Source organism: Lathyrus oleraceus, chromosome 5 (assembly GCF_024323335.1).
Source record: "Lathyrus oleraceus cultivar Zhongwan6 chromosome 5, CAAS_Psat_ZW6_1.0, whole genome shotgun sequence".
In the NCBI taxonomy this organism is placed as follows: domain Eukaryota; kingdom Viridiplantae; phylum Streptophyta; class Magnoliopsida; order Fabales; family Fabaceae; genus Lathyrus; species Lathyrus oleraceus.
This window is the reverse complement of record NC_066583.1, coordinates 568,940,876-568,968,469: the sequence shown is the minus strand read 5'-3', so window position 1 is coordinate 568,968,469 and position 27,594 is coordinate 568,940,876. Positions and strand designations below refer to the sequence as shown.

General features: G+C 32.6%; 1 protein-coding gene across 1 annotated transcript; it reads left to right on the top strand.

Annotated features, from left to right (window-relative positions):
• Positions 1–19,029: 19,029 nt before the first annotated feature.
• Positions 19,030–20,791, top strand: LOC127086531 (zingipain-2). The gene is made up of 2 exons (XM_051027307.1): positions 19,030–19,444; positions 20,199–20,791. Exons 1-2 carry the CDS (start codon positions 19,030–19,032, stop codon positions 20,789–20,791), a joined length of 1,008 nt encoding a protein of 335 aa, XP_050883264.1.
• The last annotated feature ends 6,803 nt before the right edge of the window (positions 20,792–27,594 follow it).

Here is a 27,594-nt window from a genome sequence, read left to right as displayed (position 1 = left end):
ATATTTGTATAAGGATTAAGTCTTAACCTAATCTCTTGATTAAGTTGGACTGTTAAATTATTTAAGTGTTGTAACTCTGTTTTGGACGCGAACGGATGCGTTAGAACGATAACATAGATGACTATATTCTTGTACCATGTTATATTAGCTTGTGTGCCTTAAAAATGCTATGTATCATATTATAATGTATGTTAAATATTGTTGTTGTGATCAATGTGAAATAACATGATTAAAACTTTATAAAGATGAGTGAGAAAACCTAGGAGTATAACTAGGAGAATGACTTAGAAAGATAATCTAGGTTATGAAAATGAATATACATTGATGTTTGGACACAATGATACCTCAGTGTGTATCGCGAACAAGTATTTGCTTGATTTGAATCAATATGCAATGTATGGAACATGTGGAATAATTTGTGGATGGGTGGATATGATCACCTAGTATTTGATGAACACCATGAGAATTGGTTTGATATTTCGTGAGGAACATTTATTCCAAAAGTCCTATTTGGTGAGGGGCCTTGCTCCAAAAGTCCTATTTGTTATTGAGACCTAATCACGTATTTGGATATGAATTATGCATATACCACTTCAAAAGCTTAAGTAAATTGGTAAGTAGGGGTGTGGCACCAATGATTCGCGCCTCAATTCGGTTTTGCCCCAACCATGGCGGAAATATGGGATAGGTGGACAACTAAGAAGGTTAGAGGCCCATACGATGAAAGATACCCTAATTGGGTTATAGGCCCATACGGGTGCCAGTTTCTTGAACTAAGGATTAAGCCTCATAAAGGACCCAATATCCACCGTGAAAGTTGAATCATACGAGCATGTGTGAACCGAGCCTGGCTTAGACGTAGGTTCGTTCGGGGATTGATGTTTTGTGAATCTGAATAGTGATTATTTGAGTTATGGTAACTCTTGTGACATGATTCCATACATTGCGAATATCCTTTAGAAACTCGAGTCTTGGTTATCTTGGGTGAATGGTATACAAGTAGCGAGAGATGAGGACTTGAGTTAGGTTTCGATTAGAAAACCATGTAGAGTCGAGTTGACCCATAAGATAGGGAACTCACTGAGATTATCATCTCGCCCCAATATTGTTGTTTCTTTTCAGGTTTTGTTGTAGGTTACGGTATACAAGAGGAACTGTGCATTGATGTTTCAAGGGATCCAGTCTATTGAGATCTTCTATTGTGTATCGTGTACAATGACGGACATTGTACTTAGATCTTAGATTTTTATTTTTTTCACGTTTCATATCTTGTACCATATGATTGTACTTCCCTTATATAATGGATGAAGTATGCAAATGATGCCAATAGACACTTATGATTGTGTCAGTACCAAATAATAACACTTGTATGATATTATTCTAGATATATATTATACGGGTTGTTAGAGTTGGTATCAGAGCAGGTCAATTCTCGACCTAGCCTTGAAACATCATAAGTAAATCTATCCTTGTCTCATGTGTGTGTTTAGCCAACATGATTCTTAATAATATTGTATGTAGTATTGGGCCTGATCAACCTAGTGTTGGTGTAAGCCCTAGAGGCCAATACTTTTGGTATTTGTATCGAATTATTTATTAATAATAAAAGGCTTTTTCTTTATTATGTTTGTTTAATAAAGTCCCTAGAATAGATAGTCCGATTAATGTATCAAGTGTGACTTAATCATGAGATACCATTAAACATAAGGACACTATTCTTAAAGTATCTGTAGTCGAGCTTTGTTATGAAGTGGGATAACATTAAAGCATTAAGACTATTATGTATATAGACTGATGATCACATCTCATGGATAAGGAGTTATCAAGTCTTAAACATAGGTTTGAATATAATGAGTAATATTTATACTGGATTAACCCACTATGAGAATACCATATAGAACGTTATGCAAAGTGTCATAAGTTATTCTCATGATGATAGTGGCGTATACCACCCTTCGACCTGAAACCACTATGGACCCTAGATGTAGAGTCGAGTGCTTTATTGCTGATCAAACATTGTCCTTAACTAGATGATCATAAAGACAGTTGATGGGTACTCCACGAAGCATGCTGAGGGACATGAGTGACCTAGATGGAATTTACCCATCCTGCGTAACAGGATAAATGTCTACGGGCCCAATATTGAACTGGACAAGGACGACGCGGTATATGCCTTGTGTTCAATATAGACATAGGGGAAAAAGGGTAATTGTACACATAAGTATTATCACAAAAGGATTTGTTAGATCACATGACATTTTCGTGTCTTGGGTAGCAGCGATGTGTTGCTAGATATCGCTCACTGTTTATTATGTTAAATATGTGATTTAATATAGTTGCTAATGTCGCGAAAACCTACAGGGTCACACATAAAAGGACGGATTGATGAGAGGTAGAGTAAATAAGGAACACCGTAAGGTACGGTGCACTTAAGTGAATTGTAGAACATCGTAAGGTACGATGTACTTAAGCAGAATACGAAATATGGTAAGGTACCACATGCTTAAGTGATTTTGGCATATCATAAGATATGGGCCAAATACACTTAAGTAGGCTTTTTAGCTTGCATCCCACACAAGTGGTTCTATAACTAGAACCCTTGTGTAGAAGCATTTGGACAGTTGAAATTTTTGTTTCTCTCTCTCTCTCACTCAAAGCCTTCATTCATAGCAGCTAGCACTGAGATTGAAGTAATTCGTTCGTGTGGACTGAGTAGAGGCGTTGTCACCATTAGACATTCGTGATCACTCCTTAGATATGCATCAGAGGTTTCAATTGCCACAAGAGGTAAAGATTCTATCGCTGATCATGCCCATTCGTAAGGATCACTAAAGGAGAAATTTTTAATTTTCGTTGCGTTTTGGATCGCTATTCTCCTTCACCTATTTCTATATGCGTGGTAGGAAGGATCATGTTTGAGTGACCACGAGGACTCTGAAGTGTTGGTGGAACTTGTGTTTTGAAGGTAGGCTCAAGCCAAGAGTTAGAAATTAAGGAGAATCGGATAGCTTAGTTGAAGTTTAGTAGGAGTTGTGATTCAGGAAATGTAGAATTAAAGAGTAGTGTATGGTTCAAGCAATCATGCAGTGTTATCGAAGTCGAGAAGTTGAGGAATCCTATCGGATGAGTTTGTCAGAATTTTGAGGAATTAGTGAATCTTCTAGTATAGCAAGATTGACTCACTGGTATGGAATAAGTGTTGTAATTATGAAGAAAGGGAGGTGGTTGTGTTGCTCATATGCTATAAGGTCTAGGGTGAAGTAGTATATCGGTTTTTCAACTTCTAAAGTCATTAGGGCATACTGGAAGAACGGGAGGATTTCAGGGAGTATGATTAGAACGTTAGCTTCCAAGTGGTTGAGGGCTTGAGAGAGGAGGATGTTCAACATCTTTGTAAGACTAAGACAATGGCGAAGTGTAAGAGGAGACTCGAGGACACGACTTCCTATTCCGAGTGATACATGTAAACACCTAAGGATGGGTAGAAGATAAATCAAGTATATTCAGTCTTAAAAAATAATAATAAAAAAAGGATATCGGTTTCAGGATGGTTTTTCTGGGATTCAGTGTTAGTAAGAGACTATTACGGAATGTTGAGCTACCTAAGGATCAGTTATGAAAGATTATGTCCAAGAGAGAACAAGCATTATATAGTAACAAAAGTTCTAGTGGTATGGGTTGAAAGGGGTTTGTGTTGAGAGATAGGGCAAGTAATTCGATTTAAGGAAATTCTAGTAGAAGGGTTCTATCATTGGAGTTAAGGGACTTACCGTAGAAAATAAGAAGACATAAAGTTTGGAAGCAGTGTAAACCTCGCATTATGATTATCGTAATGGAATACACTTTAGATAATGAGACTATGGAGTCATCAGGATTTTATTGAGGTTAAGATAGGGGTGTGTGGTTGATGATCGTTTGCATGCGGAGATTTTATATAGGATGGAGTGTAATGGAGAAAGTTAAAACTTGGTATCAAGAGAAGTGTGTGATAGTAGCATTATGGTCACAAGTATGTCTAATTGATTATTTATCTTGAAATGGATGCAAGTAACACACTCTTTGTAGAGTAATTAATCTTGTGTTCTAAGAAGTTGAATATATGGTAAACAACGAAAGACAACTCAAGCTTGAGTACGGGGACTAAGTGTAGGATGTCAGACAAGCTATGTTTTTTGACCTCATAAGGAGTCGATAAGGATTGTCAGTAGCAGGTTATTTGGATAAGTAACCCTTGTATGATGAAGTGTGTAGTGGATATTGGGTTAGAAGAAAATTCCAGTCATAAGTGTGTGGTAATGTTATGGTTCATCTTAAGTGTATTTTCTTTGAGTTGCAAGAGTATGAGTGGCTTATTGGAAGTCCGACTGTTATGTATCTTCCTTAGTATTATTTTGTCGGTTGATCACGGAGTATGATGTTCACACCTTGTTGTAATTGAGGCTATCCTAAATCTCATTGGTATACCATTGTGGATATGTGACTGGAGGATGGAGATGCAAGTTAGTGCGAACCAAATTGATAGTTTTGAAATTGGAATTTCTAAAGGGGTATTGCTTAGTTAACCATTTGTGTAGATGTCAAAGGAGTTTGACGTTTGGGGAAACAACCTAGTGAACCTTACTCTGTGTGAGTAAGACTTGGTTGTATCACTATTATGACTAGTGGGAACCACAAAGAGTGAAGTTGGAAGAGATTTACTAAGTAATGATCTTGCGGAAATCAGCTCAATATTTTTTTTGCATATGTGCTAGTAAGGTGTAAGAGGTTAGTTAGAGTATGGTATTGGTTAATTCTCTCAGGTTCATGGCCTCAGACGTAGACCCCATGAGAGTGGTACCTGATGGATGCAGTTATATTTTTCCCTAAGAGAAGGATTCGTGAGTTATATTTCCAGGATGGAATGTGAATTAGATATTCTTGAAGTTAAACATGTAACTCATACTGTATATTAGTAAGAGCATGAGATAAGATTATGGAAGATGGGACAGGACGATTGAAATGAATGATTTTGGATAGGAAGTGCAATGTTATCTCCAAATGTGTGTGAAATATTGTGTGTGAAATGTTGTGTGTGACTCTATGAATTGTATGTACACTCATATTTATGTTCTAGACTTCTTTAGTTCTTTGGAAGTGGTGTCTTGTTGATGATTGAAGTTCCTTGGTGGTGTTATTTTTTTATTAGTCGAGATCCGGTGTCGGCAGAAACCTTGAATGAACTATGACCCTATAAGAAGATTTGATATGGAATATAGTAACAAGAATCAGATATTGTCAAACTAATTTGGATAAGTTGATTCGAGCACAGGGAAAATCTGAATGATGTACACTTTTATAGTTGTAGTTGTGTGACTCTTGCATATCTATCTACTGGAGGGTGTTGATCCTATTCTAAACTTATGAGTATCAATAAGAAAGTTATTCTTTTAATAGGTGTCGGTAAGGTTCTAGTACCATTTGGTAGTGGGCACTCTGGGGGATAAATGAGATTTTCTATGATGATTGTTATCTAACCAGTGATGCCCAAGAACCCCATGTGTTCCGTGATGTTTGAATCAAAGTAGCACAGTGGAAGGTGATGGATGGAAGGGCTCAATAAAGTTTATGGAGGATCAGAGAGATAACTACCCGTAAGAATGAAGGTAAGGCAAGCTCGGTCTAATAAGTGTACTATCCTTTTGGATAAGTGCGAGAGAAATGAAACATTAAGTGTAAATGCTTGTAGTATATAGTATCAGGTCAAGAGTAATTGATAAGAATATCAATCAATGGATTATAAAGTTGTCACAATTGTTGAAGAATTGTTTTAGAGAGGAGTCTTCAGTATGGTGAGTAGTCAAGGATTCAGTAAATTACCTCATGAAGATTTGTAGAGGGTTGATTATCCATATCAATATAAGATGTCGTGGGTGTGTTTTGTGTGACTCAGTACAAAAAGGGAGTTGTAGATTCATGAAGGAAAGTGACCTAGTGATTCAAAGTGGTATATCAGATAAACTAAGTGTGAATAAGGTTTAAAGTTAATTCAATATCGGAATGAGAGTAAGGTTAAAGACCAGAACATTTTTTAGTGTCTGTGAAGGAAGGATGTTTTCCAAGGAAGATAAGTTAGAAGAATGAGTAAGTCATGGGTTTGAAATCGAAGCAAAGTCAAGTGTTGACCAAAGACGGTGATGCAAGAAGTGTTTTGTGTGAATTGTTGAAGAATTGTTTTAGAGAGGAGTCTTCAGTATGGTGAGTAGTCAAGGATTCAGTAAATTACCTCATGAAGATTTGTAGAGGGTTGATTATCCATATCAATATAAGATGTCGTGGGTGTGTTTTTTGTGACTCGGTACAAAAAGGGAGTTGTAGATTCATGAAGGAAAGTGACCTAGTGATTCAAAGTGGTATATCAGATAAACTAAGTGTGAATAAGGTTTAAAGTTAATTCAATATCGGAATGAGAGTAAGGTTAAAGACCAGAACATTTTTTAGTGTCTGTGAAGGAAGGATGTTTTCCAAGGAAGATAAGTTAGAAGAATGAGTAAGTCATGGGTTTGAAATCGAAGCAAAGTCAAGTGTTGACCAAAGACGGTGATGCAAGAAGTGTTTATTTGTTGAGTGGAGGAAATTCAGGGGAGAATTTCAATTTAAGGGGGGAGAATGTGATATCCCATATTCCCTTAAATACTCAATTAGTTTTCAGTTGAGGCCAACTGAGTTTCAATGTACTTTATCTTGTGTCAATTGGAACAATTTGAGCTCCTATATACTTTAGTTGTTGCAAGTTGGGACAAATAGAGTAAACAATGGACTCAGAAGAGATCAATTATTATTGAAAGAGATGGGGAATTATTAATAAGTATAAGAAGGAATATTTTGGTAACATTAATAATTGGTCAATTGGTACTAGAAGATAAAAATATCACTTGAGGATATTTTGTATCATTATATATATATATATATATATATATATATATATATATATATATATATATATATATGAGAAATTAAAATATGCCCAAACGGAGGTTGAACCCACAACCTCCTTGGTATGGTGCATGCCTTACCACTAGGCTAAGCTCTTATTGTTGAATATTTTAACAATGACCAAGTCTTAACCTAAATTCTTGATTAAGTTAGATTGTTAAATTATTTAAGTGTTGTAAATTTGTTTTGGACGCAGAAGGATGCGTTAAAACGATAATGTAGATGACTATATTCTTGTACCATGTTATATTACCTTGTATGCCTTATAAATGCTATGAATTATATTATAATGTATGCTAAACATTGTTATTGTGATGAATGTTAAATAACATGATTAAAACTTTATAAAGATGAGTGAGGAAACCTAGGAGTATAACTAGGAGAATGACTTAGAAATATAATCTAGGTTATGGAAATGAGTATGCGGTGATGCTTGGACACAACGATACCTCGGTGTGTATCGCGAACAAGTATTTGCTTGATTATGAATCAATATAGATTGTATGGAACATGTTGAATAATTTGTGGATTAGTGGATATGATCACCTAGTTTTTTATCAACACCGTGAGAATTGGTTTGATATTTGGTGAGGAACATTTGTTTCAAAAGTCCTATTTGGTGAGGAAGCCTTGCTCTGAAAGTTCTATTTGTTATTGAGACCTAATCACGTATTTGGATATGAATTATGCACATACTACTTCAAAGGCTTAGGTAAAGCGGTAAGTGGGGATGTGGCATCAATGATTCGTGCCTCAATTGGATTTGAGCCCCAACCATGGTGGACATGGGGGAAAGGTGGACATCTAAGTGAGTTAGAGGCCTATACGGTGAATGATACCCTAAGTGAGTTAGAGGCTCATACAGGTGACGATCGTTTGAACGGGCGATTAAGCCTTATAGAGGACCGGATATCCACCGTGAAAGTCTAATCATACGAGCATGCGTGAATCGTGTTTGGCTTAGACATAGGTCCATTCGATGTTTGATGTTTTGTGAATCCGAATAGTGATTTTTTGAGTTACGATAACTCTTGTGACATGATTCCATACATTGCCAATATCCCTTAGACACTCGAGTCTTGGTTATCTTATGTGAATGATATACAAGTAGCGAGAGATGAGGACTTGAGTTAGGATTCAATTAGAAAACTTGGTAGGGCCTAGTGGACCCATAAGATAGGGAACTCACATAGATTATTATCTCACCCCAATATTATTGTTACTTTTCAGGTTTTGTTGCAGGTTACAATATATAATAGGAACTGTGCATTGATGTTTCAAGGGATCCAGTCCATTGAGATCTTCCGCTATGTATCGTGTACAATGATCGTGTACAATGACGAACATTATACTTATATCTTAGATTTTTATTTTTGGCACCTTCCATATCTTGTACCATATAATTGTATTTCCCTTGTATAATTGGTCAAGTATGCAAGTGATGTCAATACACACTTATGAATGTGTCAGTACAAAATAATAACATTTGTATGATATTATTTTAGATATATATTATGCGGGTTGTTACATATAAAACAGTAACGTAATATTTTTCTGAAAGTCTTTGTCTTTCATTAGTGTGAACACAAAAAACCACTAGTATGCTAAAGACACTTTTATGTGTCAAACATATGATTTTACAGCTGTAATATAATATTTTATAAAATAAATTAAATTGATTTAATTCTCTTTATAAATAGTTATTTATGTTAAGTTTTGCTGTATAATCAGATTTTACTCTTAATTGTTGGGGTTATTCGTGGTCTAACACGAGAGAATATTTTACTATTCAGATTTATTATTTTGAACATTAATGATTAAAAAAAAAGAAAAAGCTAAAGTCACTTCAAAATAAACTAGGAATAAAAATTGCTAAAAAATACAATAAACTTTTGCCTAAATATATAAAATATATAACTTTATGACATTAAGGAATCCTTATTTAAAAACTAATGTATTCTTAAATTTTAACTTGTGTTTCATTTGATCCATCGTTACAAATTAGTCCACTCAGCACTCACATGTTGACAAAGATAAACTCCAAAGTATAAAAATTTTCTTGTATGATGTAATCAAAACACTTTGCAAATTTACTTTATGATTTGCAAATGTAAATTAAGTTCTAATTTCAAATATAATACTCCTCTAAACGATGTGCAGCTTACCTTTAGTACTTTTTCTAACTGTTACTTAGGTGTGGACATAGGAAACATTTCATCTTTGAAAATTTTGCACAATTTTGTTGGGTTGTTAGGGGTAGTGCGACCAACTGTATGTGTTTGGCATGGGCATGGATTAATGTCATAATTTGGTTTACTTGTTCCATTTCACACTTCTAAAATTTTATAACATCAAATATTAAAAAAAGCATATGATTTTAATGCAGGTGTGTACATGTAAAAAAAAAGAAGAAAAAAAACTAAAGTGATTTTATAACTCAGCATTTATTCTTTTCACTATTACATAACAAAGTAACATCCATTGTTAAATGTCTCTTTAAGAAGATTAATAAATAAGTCTTCTTTCGCCATAAAAATTAAGAAATATATTTTGAGCTACTATGGTGAAGCATATATTATTTATTTGTATATACTTGTTAGCTAAACAATTTTTCAAAACTTAAAACCAGACAATGTCTCTTTAAGAAGATTAATGAATAGAATGTCTTCTTTCACCATAAAAATTAATATATATTTTGAGCTACTATAGGGAAACATATATTATTTTACTTGTATATACTTGTTAGCTGAACACATTTTTAAAACTTAAATCTGAGACATTAAGTTAATTGAATCGGTTGATGCGACCATCAACGAAAAAAACTATTGTGTTAAGACGAGACATTAAGTTAACTGAATCGGTTAACACGGCTGTCAATAAATTTTCAAATTTAAAATGAGACATTAATTTCACTAGAATCTTGAATCTTCTCTCTGACGAGGTTTGAGATAACAATAGAATAAGCATCATCATCAGAGATAGATTGAAAGATATCACCAGGAATTAATGTGATCAAGCAAACGCATACCACATATAGATCAAACACATAGATCATGTATACCACATATAGAATGGGAAAAAGAAAAAGGATAAGAGATACTTAGCAAATATTATTCCACACATGATTGATTTAATGTCCCTAACTTATTTCTTATGGAAAAAAAGTTTCTTTAGGAAGAGTTTTGTTAAAAATATATGTGAGTTGATAGTATGAAGACACATGCTCAATTACACAATCCCATTTTTCAACATAATCTCTAATAAAATTGTGCGACCTTAATATGTTTCATTTGAGAGTGAAAGATCAAATCATTTGCGAGGTTTATGGTGCCAGTGTTGTTGCATTTTATCTAGATAACATCAAGATTAGCTCCGCAATCACTTAGTTGGTGTTTCATCCAAATAATTTGCATGCAACAACTAGCCGCATCAACATATTCTTCCTCAGTAGTGGATAACATTATACTTGCTTGTTTCTTTCTATTCCAGGAGACAACCGAGGTACCAAGTAGGTGACAAATACCATTGGTACTCTTTCGATCTAATTTCCATTCACCAAAATCAGAGTCTGAGTACCCAACTAAGATACAATTTGTTCCTTTGGTGTACCATAAAACCATATGGTGTGTCAATGAGATATCTCATAATACATTTTACTGCAAAAAAAATTGGTTCTTTAAGGGATGCTGGAAAATATGCACATATAAAAAACAAAAATAATATTAGGACAAAATGCAGTAAGGTAAAGGAGAGAGCTGATAAATACTTGATATTTGCTTTCCTTAAATGGCTTTCCTCCTTCATCCTTGTCCAAATTACACGATGTAGCAATTTGAGTATCAATTGATTTTTATTTCTCCATATCAAACCTCTTTACAAATTCCTTGTTGTAACACCTCATACATATATGTATAGAATAATACATAGTGATGTCATGAATATGGTACATGAAAGTCATACATAAGCAGCGGAATCAAAATAAGTATTAGTACAAGGATCAAAATTCGAATGTATCCTGGCCCAAAATAAAACATCAAGATTACTAATACATAAAATCCATTAAAACAAAGCTAAGGAGCTCAAAACACAACAAATGATATGCCACGAAAACATCTCCAAGCCGACTAAGACATCTTACCCTTCCCTTTGACCTGCCTCGAGCAACGTGAAAAAGATTAAGAATATTGGGTAAGATTACTAAATATCAGTGAGTTCCGTAACTTATGGGCCCACTCGACTCTACAGAATGCATAATCATATAGGGATCAACCATAGATCTGAGGTTTACTTACCATTTCAGAAATGCACAAATATCACATAGTGTTGAATTGAAAGTCACTTGACTTCCCAATTCCAAATCACCAACAAATAACAAAGTTAGCACAACACATATGCATACCCGTATCCATGATGAGTAACCAAGTACCATTGCCTATGTGGAGGCACGAGCCCATAAATCATTAGTATGCAGATGAGTATCCGTAAGTGTAAAAATGCCTACATGACTGCACGTGCCCACTGGGCGATAGTGTAAGCGAGTAACCAAGTGATTTATGCTCTAAGTGGATACACAAGCCCGCCAATGGTGAGTAACCAAGTGTAGAGGCCTACATGGCCACACAACCCCACCATAAAGATAATCCAGATGAATATCCAAGTGAGTAATGTGCCTTACTAGGTCCTACGAGCCCACCATATCGATAGATCAGGTGTGTATCCGCAAGTGAATCACCACCAAGTAGTATAACCCCACTTCGTATTCAAGCATATCCAAACCATTCACTTCCGAAAGTTGAAGTTACTTTAAATTCAACACTATGTCGGAAAAATGAGTGGATGACACCATAGTCTCTACTACATCAAGTTACTTTAAACTAGTTGCGCAACATGAAAGACGACGTCCGGTTCTGATCCACGAAATGAAAACTTCCCTTAGGGAAAGAAAGCATAAAACTCCATCTGCAAAGGCGCGTTATGTAAGACCCAAAGAGGTCCCCAATGGGCCTAATGGAACTGAGCTCTTAAAACAATCCTTCTCCTAAAGCGAACAATGGCAAGTCTGAGCTCGTTAAGCGAGACCTACACTCGCTAAGGGAGGATTCATCAATCGGACACTCGCTAGCTAAGCGAGGCTTCCCAGAAACACAAAATGAAAGAACACGAATGCTCGCTTAGCGCCATGAAGGCTCGCTAAGCGAGGCTTGCAGAAAATGCAGAAAAATTTAAAACAAGGGATGATCCAACACGAAATTCCACTTCCTTTCTCACATGCATTCATCATTTTAGCAACAAAAGCAAGATTAGAGCATCCATGTAATCATTACAACATCTTTGAACATACAATCATGTAGATGACATGCTTTATGCAATTTTCTCATAACACCCTGACCCCCGAACATGATTTCCCAATAATTCCCCAAGTCCTCTCTATCGACTCACATGGATGAGAAGGAGAATGTGGATTCAGAATGGGATGATGAGAATATCAAGATTGAGTTGATAGTTTTACCATGAACAAAGAAATGATGAAGTTGGTGTTGGTTGGTCTCCTTCTAGCCTCTTCCATGTTTCCCCCCTTCCTCTCTCCAAATTCTGATTTGGCAAGTGAATGAATGAGAGGAAAAATAATATTCCAAAATCCCTAACTCTATCTAAGAGGTGAAAAGACAATAATGCCCTTTTCTACCTAATTGGCTCAATTTATAAAGAAATGCCAATTAGTAGAAACTAATACCACCAATCTCCCAATTAATCACACTAATAATTCATTGGTGTGTTAATTAGTCGATAGTTATACCGGGGTATTGCAAGTGCAATACTTGACTTGATTTATGAATGTCTTTTCTTTTGATTGATGTATCTAAAGTCCTTGGAAGTAGAAGAGCTCCCCCATCATGGATATCTCAGACTCGTTTTTCATCATATTAGAAAAATCCTTGCACAATGATTCGTTAGTCGCACCAAATATAAAATCATATACATAAATTTGAACAAGTAAAATGTTATGCTCATACTTTTTGATAAATGAGAATGTTACATTTCACTTGATATGTAAGTGTATTTGGAGGTTTATAAATGAGAAGAATGCAATTTGGGTGGGTATTCTAAATCATAAATATTATGATCTCAACAAAATATTTTGGAAATGGTTTTACGAGTATATTGAACTGCAGACTTGTGTTGAAGAGATTTGGTCAAGTTAGGAGGCTATGCAGACTTGTGTGGAAATGGTTTTATGATTCTATTGAACCACAAACTTGGGAATGGTTAGGAAATTCTATTTTGGAATGGAAGATGGATAGGTCAAAGGCCCTTAGCAATTCAATATCCATACCTTTATATGACATCTACAAAACAAAAAGAATGATTGGGGATATGGGAGTTTGGATAGAGAGAGCTTAGAGCTAGAACTTATTTTATGAAGACATGGAACCTGATTCCAAACTGAAGAAGATCGTGCAAAGTTAATGCACATATTATCAGAAATAGAACCACATAATGAGGGCTCGGATGAGTTTGGTTGGCCTATTGGTACATACATAAATTTTTCAATGAAATCATGCTATAACGAAGTGATGCAGGAAAAAGTTAAAGCCAATGCAGATGAACCATTGAAGATGATAATGAAAACATTATGGAAGGCTGAAGTTCCTTTAAAAATCAAGATCTTCAGTTGGAGATTATTTCAAGACATGCCACCAGCAAGATTTCAACTGTTCAAAAAAGGAATTGTCCAAAATTTTCACGACAACATTATGCCAAATAAGACCTTAGACAACGCTTTTTTTTTACCTTAGACAACACTTATAAACATTGTCTATTTTGGCGCTGCTAAAGGTATATACAATGCTTTTTTTATGTAAAGGCATTGTCTTAAGTACACTTTACATAATATTTTTTGTTAAAAGGGATGGCTTAAATGCACTTTAGGCAGCATGACTTGTTAAAAGCGTTGACTTAGGTACACTTTAGGCAGCGTTTTCTATTAAAAGCGTTGGCTTAGGTACACTTACATATATAAATTTTTCAATGAAATCATGCTATAACAAAGTGATACAGGAAAAAGTTGAAGCCAATGTAGATGAACCATTGAAGATGATAATGAAAACATTATGGAAGGCTAAAGTTCCCTTAAAAATCAAGATCTTCAATTGGAGAAAAGAGGAATTGTCCAATATTTGCACGACAACATGACATCATTTTTTTTAACCTTAGGCAACGCTTATAAACGTTGTCTATTTTGGCGCTGCTAAAGGTATATATAATGCTCTTTTTTTATGTAAAGGCATTGTCTTAAGTACACGTTACGTAAAGTTTTTTTGTTAAAAAGGATGGCTTAAGTGCACTTTAGGCAGCACGTCTTGTTAAAAGCGCTGACTTAGGTACACTTTAGGAAGTGTTTTCTATTAAAAGTGTTGGCTTAAGTATACTCTAGACTACACTTTCTGTTTAACAACGCTGATGTAAGTCCCCTTTAGGTAACACTTTCTGATAAAAGCGCTTGCGTAAGTCACTTTTAGTTTCAATATCAATTTTTTCACTCAAATTTAAATATCATAAATTCTACAATTCTCATAATCATAGATCAATATTGTATTGTGATTGATAATAACCACAACTGAACTAACTTAAATTTGCATAAATTTCATAATCTCTCTGATACAAATTCAAAAGTACATATATGGAGAAAAATGACAACATATATGTATTCAAAATTATATAATTTCCATGATATATTGAAGTAAAATTCCTTTTTTTTTTATAATATGGTATGTAATTACTTCAATAATGTCTTCTTTAAAATCATCCATTTTTATATACCATGCACATACGACATTTATGTGACCAATCAGATTAATGTGATATACATCATATTTAATATATTTCAATCAACAGTTTAGTGACCAATCATCATATATGATACACACATTTTGAAACTAGTGAATATCATCTATATATATATATATATATATATATATATATATATATATATATATATATATATATATATATATATATAAAATTTTGGTTCATCAAAATGCATATTTTCAACGGTTGCACTTGAAGTGGGTGGGATAAGCCATTGAAAGTAAGCCAAAATGACACTTAGATATTATATCAGTATCATTTTTTTAAAAAAACTATAAATTAATCTCCAACTTATATGATCACAATTGATAACTTACAAACATCTCTAAGTAACTATTATTTGGCATATTTGTATTCACTCCAATCCTCCTTAATTTGATTAAATTTATCTTTCAAATAAGTAAAACACTTGAAGTCATCAGAGTACTGCATAATATAACATAATATGATTGAGTTAAAACTAATTAGATAAAAAAAAATCGTTAAGTATCAAAATAATAACTAAATTATAAATCCATACTATTTTTAGAATATGATAGTCAGTATGTACTTTGATCCGTGTAATGTTGTTTGATTTAGTATTTAATACTCGTGCTCCTATTTGATAGTGTTCCACTGTTTTATTTATACTTAAACATTTTCATTGACAAACAAACCAGCATCAAATTAAAAATTCTTATCATTAAAGGTATCTTACAATTAAGAGAATCACTATAACCTCTCTCTTGTCTCAAAATGAAGAAAATGCCACAATACTTAACATCCATTCTTTTGAATGGGAGAAAATAAAATTTAGTTATTGAATTTGATCAAAAATCATTAACTTAACGATCAATCATACAATATCACATATTTCTCTCATTGTCCTGCATGTTATAATTCTCCCATGCAATTCTTAATTTCACTTTATATAGATATAATTAAAAAAAAATTGTATACTTTATTAACATTGTTCAATCTAAACAATTATAAAAAATTGTTTCTATACTCATTATAGTTATTTCTAACCAAACATAAACTTCTCTAAAAACTTGCAAAATTAAAAATTAAACCCTATAGAATCAAATTAAAAATATTTCATTACAAGCACAAATAAAAAGAAACAAAATTTTTCATTGCAAGCACAAAGAAAAAGATTAATTTTTTTTTCAAAAACTTTAAATAATAAAAAAAGAAACATGAAACCTACAAAATGAAAGAGAAAAAGTGAGAACCCCTAAAAATAATGGAAAAGAATTGAATGAAAAATAAGAGAAATAATTGAGTTGAAAGAAAATTAATTTTGTATTTTTTTAAGTTTATTTTAAAAATAGTTATTAACTATTAAATAAGAGAAAAAATAGCATGAAATGTCTATTAATTGAGTGGTTGAGAAGTTTGTGAATATCTATAAGGCGGGGATTTGATCCCCCATTATATACTTAGGGCAACACTTTTATTTATTCATAAACGTTGTGTAATATATAATTTTTTAAAATACAACACTTTTATTTATTAACATACAACAACACTTATATTACAAAGCGTTGCCTATGTGGATACCTTATGTCAACGCTTATTATCAAAAGCGTTTTCTAATGTCCTCTTTTATTTGGTAACAACGTTGTTATAAATAAAAAAACGTTGGTAAAGAAGGTGTTGCCTAAACTCTTTTTTGACATAGTGCAAAGTGTGTGTAGAATGCTTCAGGTATGAGGAGAATCTTTCACACTTAATGTTTCAATGTCCCTTTGTCGATAAAGTTTGACAGAAAATTAGCATACAGACGAGTCTTTTATTTGTGGAATCAACATGTTGCAGAGACCATTTCCTGAGTTCAATAAATCAGCAAAGGGGAAGAGTTGCAAGCAAGAAGCTAGAAATTATATGGATGACCACCAGCTGGTGAATCTGGGGCAAGAGGAATACAATTTTATACAAGGGAGATATTGGGGATGTATAGGAAATATAATTTAGCATTAAAATAGTTTCTTGGCTCTAGTTGATAATAAAACTACTACAAATAACCTCATTTCGTCTCGGATGCAAAGGGGATATAACCTTAGTTATACAAGCAAGGTAACAAACGGACACACGAAAACCCTTCACCTTACCCATCAGTTTATTAATAACCGAGGGAAAAGTGACATTGGTGATAAGTTTGATCCACAACAACTATATTTTTTGGATTTTTAAAACTGCGCTACTTTTTATCTCGGTTTTAAACAATAACCGAGGGGTAGGTAAAGTCATGTTTATAAATTTTAGTTTTAACGTGTTTTTTTTTTCGTTTTAATCTGCAAAGCATCAAATTTGTTGACAAATTTTAAATATTCCTCATCATCAATAACAACACCAATGACAACAACAAAAATAAAATCAATAAAATCCTTAAACATTAAATCTCAACAACAACAACAACAAAATCCATAGATTCTTTAAACGTTAAATCTCAATAACAACAACAACAACAATAACAAGAAGAAGAAAGAAAAAACGACAACAACAAAAGATAAACAAAATCAGTAGAATTGTTAAATATTAAATTTCAACAACAACAATAATATTAAACATTTTACTTGATACAACTACAAACTAACATTAATAAGTTACTTTCATGTTTTCCTAATGAACATTAAACATTTTTAACAAGGAATTACTAGAGAAAAGATTACATTAAGAAACAAACCTTAAAATATTTTCCTACTTTTGCTTTCATTGTCATTATTTTCAGTATGTTAAATTTAAATTTCAGCATTTTGCATCTAAGATGTATAGTTGTGTGGCATTCACATTTTAATTGGATAGTAAAGTTTCATGTGGATCACTAATGTTTCATGTGGATTAATGAGTTAGTAATGTCTTATCCATTTGTTACTTTATAAAAAATGACAAAGATCCATTACTTAATTTTTTTTATCAAATTGGTTATAAATAAATAAAATAAAAAATGTTACTTTACCCCCTCGCTTTCTAGAAAAACCAAGGTAATAGGTCATAAAAAAAATTTAAAAATATTAAAAGATGATAAAATGTAGTTGTTGTGATTCGAATGTGTGTTCTCTAAATACTTTACCCCTTGATTTCTAGCTCAACCGAGGTAATAGGTCATAAAAAAAGTTTTAAAAAATTAAAAGGTATTAAAATGTAGTTGCGGTATTGGAAGAGGTGTGTCCTATATATACTATACCCCTCAGTTTTCAGGCCAACCGGGGTAATAAGTCATAAAAAAATTTTAAAAAATTAAAAATTTATAAAATACAGTTGTTGGGATTCGAAAGCGTATCCTCTAAATACTCTACCCCTCGGTTTTCAGCCAAACGGATGAAATATATAGTATTTAAAAAAAATTAAAATATATTGTGTCTAAGATTTAGACCTCGATCTTTTATTGATTGAGTGAGGTGAATGTTTTGTAATAAAATATGTTATTTATAATTGTGTAAGTTCCAAAGGAATCCAAAATGTAACTTCTATAAAAGGTATAAGTATCCCTTGAAATTTCTCAAGAGACCTTAATTGTGTATAATTGACTAAATTTGTAAGAGGATTAGAGTACTTCTGATTTTTTTTTATATAAACTGAATATTGTATAAGTTGAGCATCATCTACACACATGTAAAGTTTAACTATCGATTCAGATATGACCGTAATAGACGATGAACATCTTCTACACACATGTAAAGTTTAACTATCGAGTCAGATATGACCGTAATAGACGATGAACATCCTCTACACACATGTAAAATTTAACTATTGAGTCAGATATGACCGTAATAGACGATAATATAAAAGTCTCCTTCAAAAAATTGAACAGTATTACTAGTTACTTGCTTATTAAAAAAAATTATGTTAAATACTGTGTATAAATAATTTATTATATTTTACAATTTTTTAATTTGTTTTAACCCTACAACAACAACATTATGTGGAGCTCTGCCACTGCTAGTAAAGTTCAATCCACTAGAAAAGTTGAACATGATTCCTCTCTGAAAGAAAAAAAAAAAGTTCTTTTAAATTTTATAACATATTGCTGTGGAATTTCCGGTTACCTTCTTCGTTCCTACTTATTTTATAGAAACGTTTTCGAAGTTCTTCCTACTATATATAACCTCCGTTGCAGTTGCTGCATGCATATCAGTTTCCGTTTTAAACATTCATATATTGATAAATAATATATCATTATAGTAGTTCCAACTAAATTAAAAGATGTATTGCTTTAACCAAAAAAATGTTTTAATTCTGTTTTTCATTCTCACTCTGTGGACATCTCTTGTAACTTGTAACAAGTTGCTGGAGAGACACGAGCAGTGGATGGAAGAACATGGTAAGTCTTACAAAGATGCTGCTGAGAAAGAAAAACGTTTCCAAATATTCAAGCAAAATTTGGAGTTCATTGAATCATTCAATGCTGCTGGAGACAGTGGTTTCAACCTTAGCATTAATCAATTTGCAGACCAAACCAATGAAGAATTTAATGGTCAGAAGAAGCCACTAACTGATGTTGAAATAGCAGCATCAGAAGAAAGAGTGTTTAGGTATGAAAATGTAACTGATGTTCCTTCTACCATGGATTGGAGAGAAAGAGGAGCTGTTACTCCAATCAAGCATCAGCACCTTTGTGGTAAAATATAATATAATGACATGCATATATATAGTGTAATAACTTTTGAGTTTGGATCATTACATCATAACCTCAATTTCATTTAAATATACTTATTTTCTACAAAATCATGATTGCTCTGACCATGTTAATCCCCACTAAATTTTTATTCTATTTTTAAAATTCGTCTTTAAATAACCCTTATTTTCTAATGAATAATTTTAGAAGTTATGAAACCTGATTTGTTCCAAAAGTTGAAAGTATATATAAAAAGATAAAATCTGGTTTATATATATATATATATATATATATATATATATATATATATATATATATATATATATATATATATATATATATATATATATATATAAAATATGTGTATTTTTTTTATATGGTATGTTTCAAATTCTAAAATATATAATTTTATATGGTTAAATTCTTAAATATTCAAATTAAAAATATGAAATAATGAATTAATTTTATATTTAAATATATAATTTTGATTTATTTACAATATTTTAAGTCAACTAAAATTAATTTATATGAAAATCGATCTCTATAATATATATCTACTGAATCCTAATTGACAAATATGCCTAAATTCATGTTTGTATCATGCATGCAACATATTGTACTAATATGATGTTTTTTTCAACTACAAATTAATAGTACATATTTACATATTTATTATACTTGTAATTTTTTATCTTTTAATTCAACTAGCGATTGACTTATCCTTTTAAGCTAATATAATATTGGTTATTGTTTATAGGTAGTTGTTGGGCATTTGCAACAGTGGCTGCAACAGAAGGTATTAACCAAATAACAACAGGAAGATTGGTGTCACTCTCAGAACAAGAACTAGTAGATTGTGTTAAAACTAATACAACTTATGGATGTAAAGGTGGTTATTCAGAAGATGCTTATGATTTCATTGTTAAAAAAGGAGGAATAACAAGTGAAGCCAAATACCCTTATAAAAGAGTTGATGGAAAATGTAATATTAAGAAAAGTTCCTACATTGTTGCCAAGATTAAAGGTTATGAAACAGTTCCTGCTAATAATGAAAAAGCACTTTTAAAAGCAGTTGCAAATCAACCTGTAGGGGTTTATATTGCATCTGGAAAACGTGCTTTCCAATTTTACTCAAGTGGAATTTTGGGAGAAGAATGTGGAATTGATTTAGACCATGCAGTTACAATAGTTGGTTATGGTACCAATGATGATGGTGTGAAATATTGGTTAGTGAAAAATTCATGGGGCACTAAATGGGGTGAGAAAGGATATGCCAAGTTTAAAAGAGACATACATGCAAAGGAAGGTGTATGCGGACTTGCTATGGTTCCTACCTATCCAATAGCATAAGGAGTGAACTTAATACTTTTCCTTTACCCAAGTACTTTTATGAGCTAGCTATAGTTCATGAAAAAGGTTTTCCTATACTAGTTGAATAAATTGTTTGTGTGTGAACTTTTGAACTAATGAGTGTTTGAATAAGTTGATAGGGAGTCTATTTTCTATGATATTTTCACTTTATTTAGTTGTTGTGGTTTAGTACCTAATGATATATGAATCCAGTTTGTTTTCCTTTAGTAAAATTAAAGAAAAAAAATGAGTTCATTTACATCGTATTTCAATCACTTAATAAAAATTTAAGTTGCAATGTAATATGCATCATAAAAATTGTAATGTTTGTCATTGTAACACTCGCAACCGCAATTACATTTACAACTACAATCACAATTTAAAATTACACTCCCTATTATATTGAAAATGACATTCACAACATTCAATGGTATGCAAATTAAGTTTAGGGCAAACGCAATTACATTTGCGACTATCATCACAATTTAAAATTACCCTCCCTATTATATTGAAAATGACTTTCACAACATTAATGGTATGCAACTTAAGTTTAGTAAAATGTTCGATCCGGGGAAATTTATCAGGGGAGATTGTCTAGAAATGTTTGCAATCTAACACTATGTTTGCAGAAATCATGCAAGGGCTTGCACCGTCCCATCATGCTTCGATATCTCCCTTGAACATGTGTGTGACAAATAATACTTTTTTTTTCTCCATCCATGATACCACTACAAGAAATTTGACATTTACTTAGATAGTGAAAAGATATTTGTCGTAGGTATAGGAAGTGTATGCCCACAAAAAATCTAATAAATGTGTAGTTGAAGTATATGTTTGCTTCATATTTTGTGAAAATTAAAAATATGTAATAAATAGAAATGGAAATTATTGAAAAACATATAAAAATAAAAATAGAAATTTTTGAAATGCGTGAAAATGAAATGAATATTCCATCACTCGCCCAAATCTAAAATTTCATCCAAATGTCTCGTTCCATCGTCCCTTACTTCTTCTTTTCCTTCGTTCTACCCCAAGGAACAAACTCCATACATACAAAATTAAGGCTTCTTCAATGTAACATGATTCCTTCATCGAACCACCACACAACAAACAACTCTAAATCAGGTTAACTTTTGTTTCGTTAAAGAAAAAAGAAACCATATAAGACAGAATCAATTCTAAATCATTGAAAGTTGTGCGCTTGAATCAGGGTCGACCCTGTGAGTGTGCGAGGTGTGCCACCGCACAGGGTCTCAAAAATTTGGGGGCCTTAAATATTAAAATACATTAAATATTTATTATATAGGTTGTTTATTTAATTTATGTAAGATGTTTATGTATTGGGTTGATGGAAGTGTATCAATGTTTTTTGATGGTCATGACCTGATTCGATTCTACCATAATTTTATTCAAGACTAAAATATTATATTTTTATAATCATTTTTTATTATATCTTTTAATATTATTTACAATTTAAATAAAATTTTAATTTTTTTCTTAATATTTTTTTATTAGAGTTCAACATGAAATATTAGATCAGAGTCTCGAAATTTTTTGGGCCAGCCCTGGCTTGAAGTCATCATCTCCGCTACTTCAACGCCTCAAATTCCACATGTCTACCATTGTTGTGATCTTTCACCACTATGGAAGATCCACTATTATAAAATACACCTATTGTAACATGGTATTATCTCGGTTATTCAATCATCCAAAATAATAGGTGATATTTAGGCGTCTAAATTTTTTTAAAAAGATTTTTCACTACGGCCCTTAGTGATAACCGTGGTGATATGTAAAGGCTTACGATCTTTGAATCTCGGCATCAATATTTTTCCATTTTTTCTATACAAAAAAGGGTGTGTCCCTTCAATTCTATAGTTATATAAAAATTAAAAAACTTTTCACCACGATTGGTCTTTTCAACCATGGTTATATGTTTAATATATTTCACTACGGTTGGTTTTTTCAACCGTGGTGAAATCTGTTTCTTACAAAATTAAAATATATCAGGTTTAGTTTGTTGGACTTGAGACTTCACACATAGGGGGGTGAATTGTGTGGTTTGAAAAACGTGGTTTTGAAAGTTTTTTTTTTAAAACTATTTAAAAAACTAAGCAGCAAAAAATAAAATATGGAAAATAAATTGTGGAAATAAAAGGATTTAAGGGAAAAGGGAAACACCAAGAGTTATAGAGGTTCGGTCAAAACAAAAGGACCTACACCTCTCCCCAAGAATTGATCTTGAGAGTTTCCATTAAATATTGAGAGCTTTTAGTAGGAAAGACTCACGAATCCCCTTATAAGGAAATTGTGATTGATCTTCAATCACAATATACAAGACGATGGATGTGTGTGGTTGCATCTTTTCTTCATAATAAGCTTGTGAGTAAAGGGGTCAATTTTCCTTCTCAAATGGTGGATTAAATCGGTTAATCTTCTTTCCACAAACACAAACCTTGAAGTGGCTAGTCTTTAGTTTTGTAACTTTTAAGCTCAATACCTTTGTTTTAATCGGGCCAACCAAAAACCTATGATATTTTAACACCGAGATGATCTCGAACATGTTAAGCTTTTAAGTACCTGATTGAGCTTCAACCTATCTTGATTTTAATATTGGGGTGACCAAGAACCTATGAGATTTTATCGCAGGCTAATCTCCAACCTAAACTAGGACTGGCATACCCAATCCCAAAAAAAAATCCCTAATTGGATGGTATTCAACCAAGGTATACACAAAAGATTTCCTTAGTGAATTTTATAATTCTACCCATTTCAGAATTACAAAATGATCTCACTTACAAAAGGATTTTAGATGAAAGTGTCAAAACACAATTTTGGATGCTTTGATACGAGAAATTAGACCTCTATTTATAGGCCTGAGGTTGGCTCAAAATGGAAATTACATTTAACACATGAAGATAATTATTTGTAAGTTTCATAAAAGGAAGGAAAATATGTCTAGTCGTTGTACATCATGAAGGCGTTGTTTGAATTTTTTGGTGCGTAAGTTTTAACTAATCTAATCGATTAAACAAAGGACCTAACCGATTAGATATGCCAAAATTTTCTGTCTAGCTATTTTAACAACTCATAATTCATCTGGCACAACTTCAAAGCATTTTAGAAGATAGTTTCTTTGATAAAACAGTTTGAAAAAAAATGTGTGTTTGTGTGCGTTTAGCCTTATAATTTTAATATAAAGTCATTTTTCCTTACCATCGTTCACTCATTACTAAAAAAGGAGATCACTAATGCTGAGTCAGAAGATCACCAAATATTTCTTCAAGCTTTTTTCAAATACTTCTCTTTATGTTGACACGTTCTTGAGTGGCTTGAGATGAGGATTTAGTTGCATTCTTTGTTTGCAATCATCGGATTATCAAGTTTATCAAATCCTAAAGATAGCTTTGCATCTTTATCCGTTTAGTTATTCATGCTTGACTTATTGTAATACTTTACATGTCATCATCAAAGGTTAGTGTCCTTGTTAAAAGCATATCACCTACAAAATAAGGTTCTACGTAGTTTATTTCCTTCATAAAACTAGAAAATGAACACACAAAAGCGATAGCAAAACAGATAAAATTGAGTCCAAACTTCATCACCTTTATCATTTATTGGATCTTCCAAACTTTAAAAATCTAGTGCACACGAAAATCATTTCTTGGTCTCTTCTTCTTCTTCAATTTACGATACGTTCTCTATTTCATCACATTTATCGCCATTCATGTTGAGTATTCAGTTTCGGTGTTGTCAAATAATATATTATTGTGAATGCAAATCAATAAAAAAAATTATCTCCATCCACCTTTATCACCATTTTCTATTAGTGTGTATGAATCTCTAGTTTGTTTAGGAATGTAGGTAGATGCAAGCATATGTGAGAGTGTTGTTGTATATAACCATATGAATATGTTGTTGGAACAAAATTGGTTTGTACCATGTCCCTTAGTTTTTGATGATAACAAAGTATTTAAAGAACAATAGGGTATACTAATATTTGTTGAAGTCTGCAGGACCATAGACTAACATTTCAAGAATAATCTAAGTATTGGTTCTAATATTGGACATCTAAAAGGGAGCTTAAATATTAGACTTTGAAGAGGTGATGCGTGTTTTTCGCAAGTGTACGAACGCGTCAGAGTAATATAAAAGATTGTCGAATCCACAAAGACCAAATGTCAATCTATCATTATCTATTGTTACGGTGTTTATCTAAGGTAATCGAAACAGGGTTTTTAAGAGTGCACAATGAAAAATAAAGTATTAAATTAAATTCAATTAATAAAGACAGGTTTAAATGTAATTCACATAATCAATTAATAATCCAAGTACTCGCTAATAGAATTACTTATGGACAGTGTTTCCTACTTTGAAAAGAACCAATTTAATGAGAATTGTCGCTTTCGCGTATTCAGAACCGAGTTGTACTCCCTAATCAAACCCTCTTATTGTCACTTATAAAAAGGCGCGCATTGCGTTAGAGTAGTAAACCTACTTTTAAGAAATATAATGTCTTGACTAAGTTGAAAATTATTTTGACCTGGATTTCTTAACCAAAAGAGTTTCTCACGAACCAGACTCTAAACTTATAAACGTGTCCGAAGATACTTTTAAAATCACTTTTCTTTTTAAGTTAAAAACTCCTAATGAACTAAACAAAGCGCTTTCGCTGTATTTGAAATAGTTAAAAACAACTAAGTTTAAACAGACGTCAGACGGCTTTCGATCTTACCCAATGAAAATTAAGTGCGGGAAAACTTAAGTTGAAAGTCAAAATAGCCCTTAAGTGTTTCTACGAACAATGGTACGGATTATCGGTTCAATTACGATCCTTACATTCTAACCTTTATAGGTTTAGCCAGACATGGTAAAGTAAAAATGCATTTTAATTTTTATCATAAAAACGGATAAATAAAAGAATTATTAAATAAAAAGGTAATAAGTGCGAGTGCAGGAAAGTAAATAAAAGTAGTGCGAGTGTGAAAAATAAGTTAAAGTAATGCGGGTGCAGGAAAGTAAATAAAAGTAGTGCGGTGCAAGAAATAAACGAAAGTAGTGCGAGTGCGGGAAAGTAAACAAAGTAAAGTGCGAGTGCGGGAAAGTAAACAAAATAAAGGCAGTGCGGGAAAGTAAACAAAATAAAGGCAGTGCGGGAAAGTAAAGTAGACAAAGGTAAAGCAATAAAACCTGCTACAATCGGAGGGTCGAATAAAGTGCGTAACAGAAATGAAAATGGCGGCAGGATTAAACTTCCTTCCAAAGTGCTCTAAACTCGATTACAGACTCGATTACACAGTGTGGCAACACTCACTACGCCAAATAAGGGAAAAGAAGGCACTTTTTTTGGCCTATAACAGCGCTTTAAAGCGTCCTCTAATCTGGCGCTGGCATAGGTAAAGACAACGCTTTTTTTCCCGGTGAAAGCGCTCTCTAAAGTGGCTCTTTAAGCCCTTTAAGGGCCACTTTAGAGGGCGCTTTTTAAAGAAAGCGCCCTCTAAAGTGGAAACTTTTAAGGGTTTAGAGGGCGCTTTTACTGGAAAGCGCCCTCTAAAGTGGAAACTTTTAAGGGTTTAGAGGGCGCTTTTACTGGAAAGCGCCCTCTAAAGTGGAAATTTAAAGGGTTTAGAGGGCGCTTATTTTGGAAAGCGCCCTCTAAAGTGGGTGGTTATTTAAATTTTTTTTTTTAAAAAGCGCTATATTTATTTATTTATTTTAGACAACCTGTATATTGAAGTAGTACACCTAAAACTGTATAATTTAAAGCCCTTTTTCACACATTGCATTCAACAAGCCTTATATACAACAATCCATACATATACAACAATCCACTGATATATAATCATTTAACTTCTAAAGATTCTAAATATACAACCAATTCATAACTTAAAAAGAAATAAAACTAAGTAGCAAAAGCATCTCTGAGATGTATGTTTTTTTTGCTAGCCGCAGTCTTCTTAGCAACAACCTCTTTTTGTTCAATATCAATAGCATGAACCTAAAATATCATAAAATTAGTTAGGTGAAGTATAAGATCAAGAATTAACATTTTCTATGCATAAATATCATATAATTGTGTTTATACCTTTTTTTTTTTATGCAACTGACTCGATTTGCTGTAATAAAAGCCATTTTACCTGTAATAAAGAAAACAATTAAAATCATTTGACCTGTACCTTTTTCACTAAGTTCTCTTTCTTTTCTTGGTTGGAATATGTTCTACATGTCTCTTAACAACACGGACGGTTGGATTGATCCAAATACCCTCATTATGATCATTTCTAATATATGAATCATTTGATATAATATTCCCATCTTGATCATTTCTGGTAAACGATTCAATCTCAACATCAATATCACCTTGATCTCCAGTGTTTTCATCAATTACTTTGTTGGAAAAAAGAACTATAGACCATTTCGTACTTTTCGGATCATTGACATAGAACACTTGTCTAGCTTGAGCGGCTAGAATAAAAGACTCATCTTTGTATCCCACCCTATTAAGATCCACTTGCAAAAGTCCTGACTTATCCATTCGAATGCCGTTATTATTTTCAACCCACTTGCAACCAAATATAGGAATCTGAAACTTCTCATAATCAAACACCCAAATGCGCTCGATAACACCAAAATACGACAGATGTGCAAATTTGGGGTTTAAGACCTCTTTAACTTGAGGTCTTTCATAGACACAAGTCTTCTAATATCTGAAGAGTACCCTTCTGGAACTTTAACTTCACTTAGAAACTTACACAATGTTTTTTTCTCCTTTCTAGATAGAGTATAAGCAGCAGGCGGTAGAT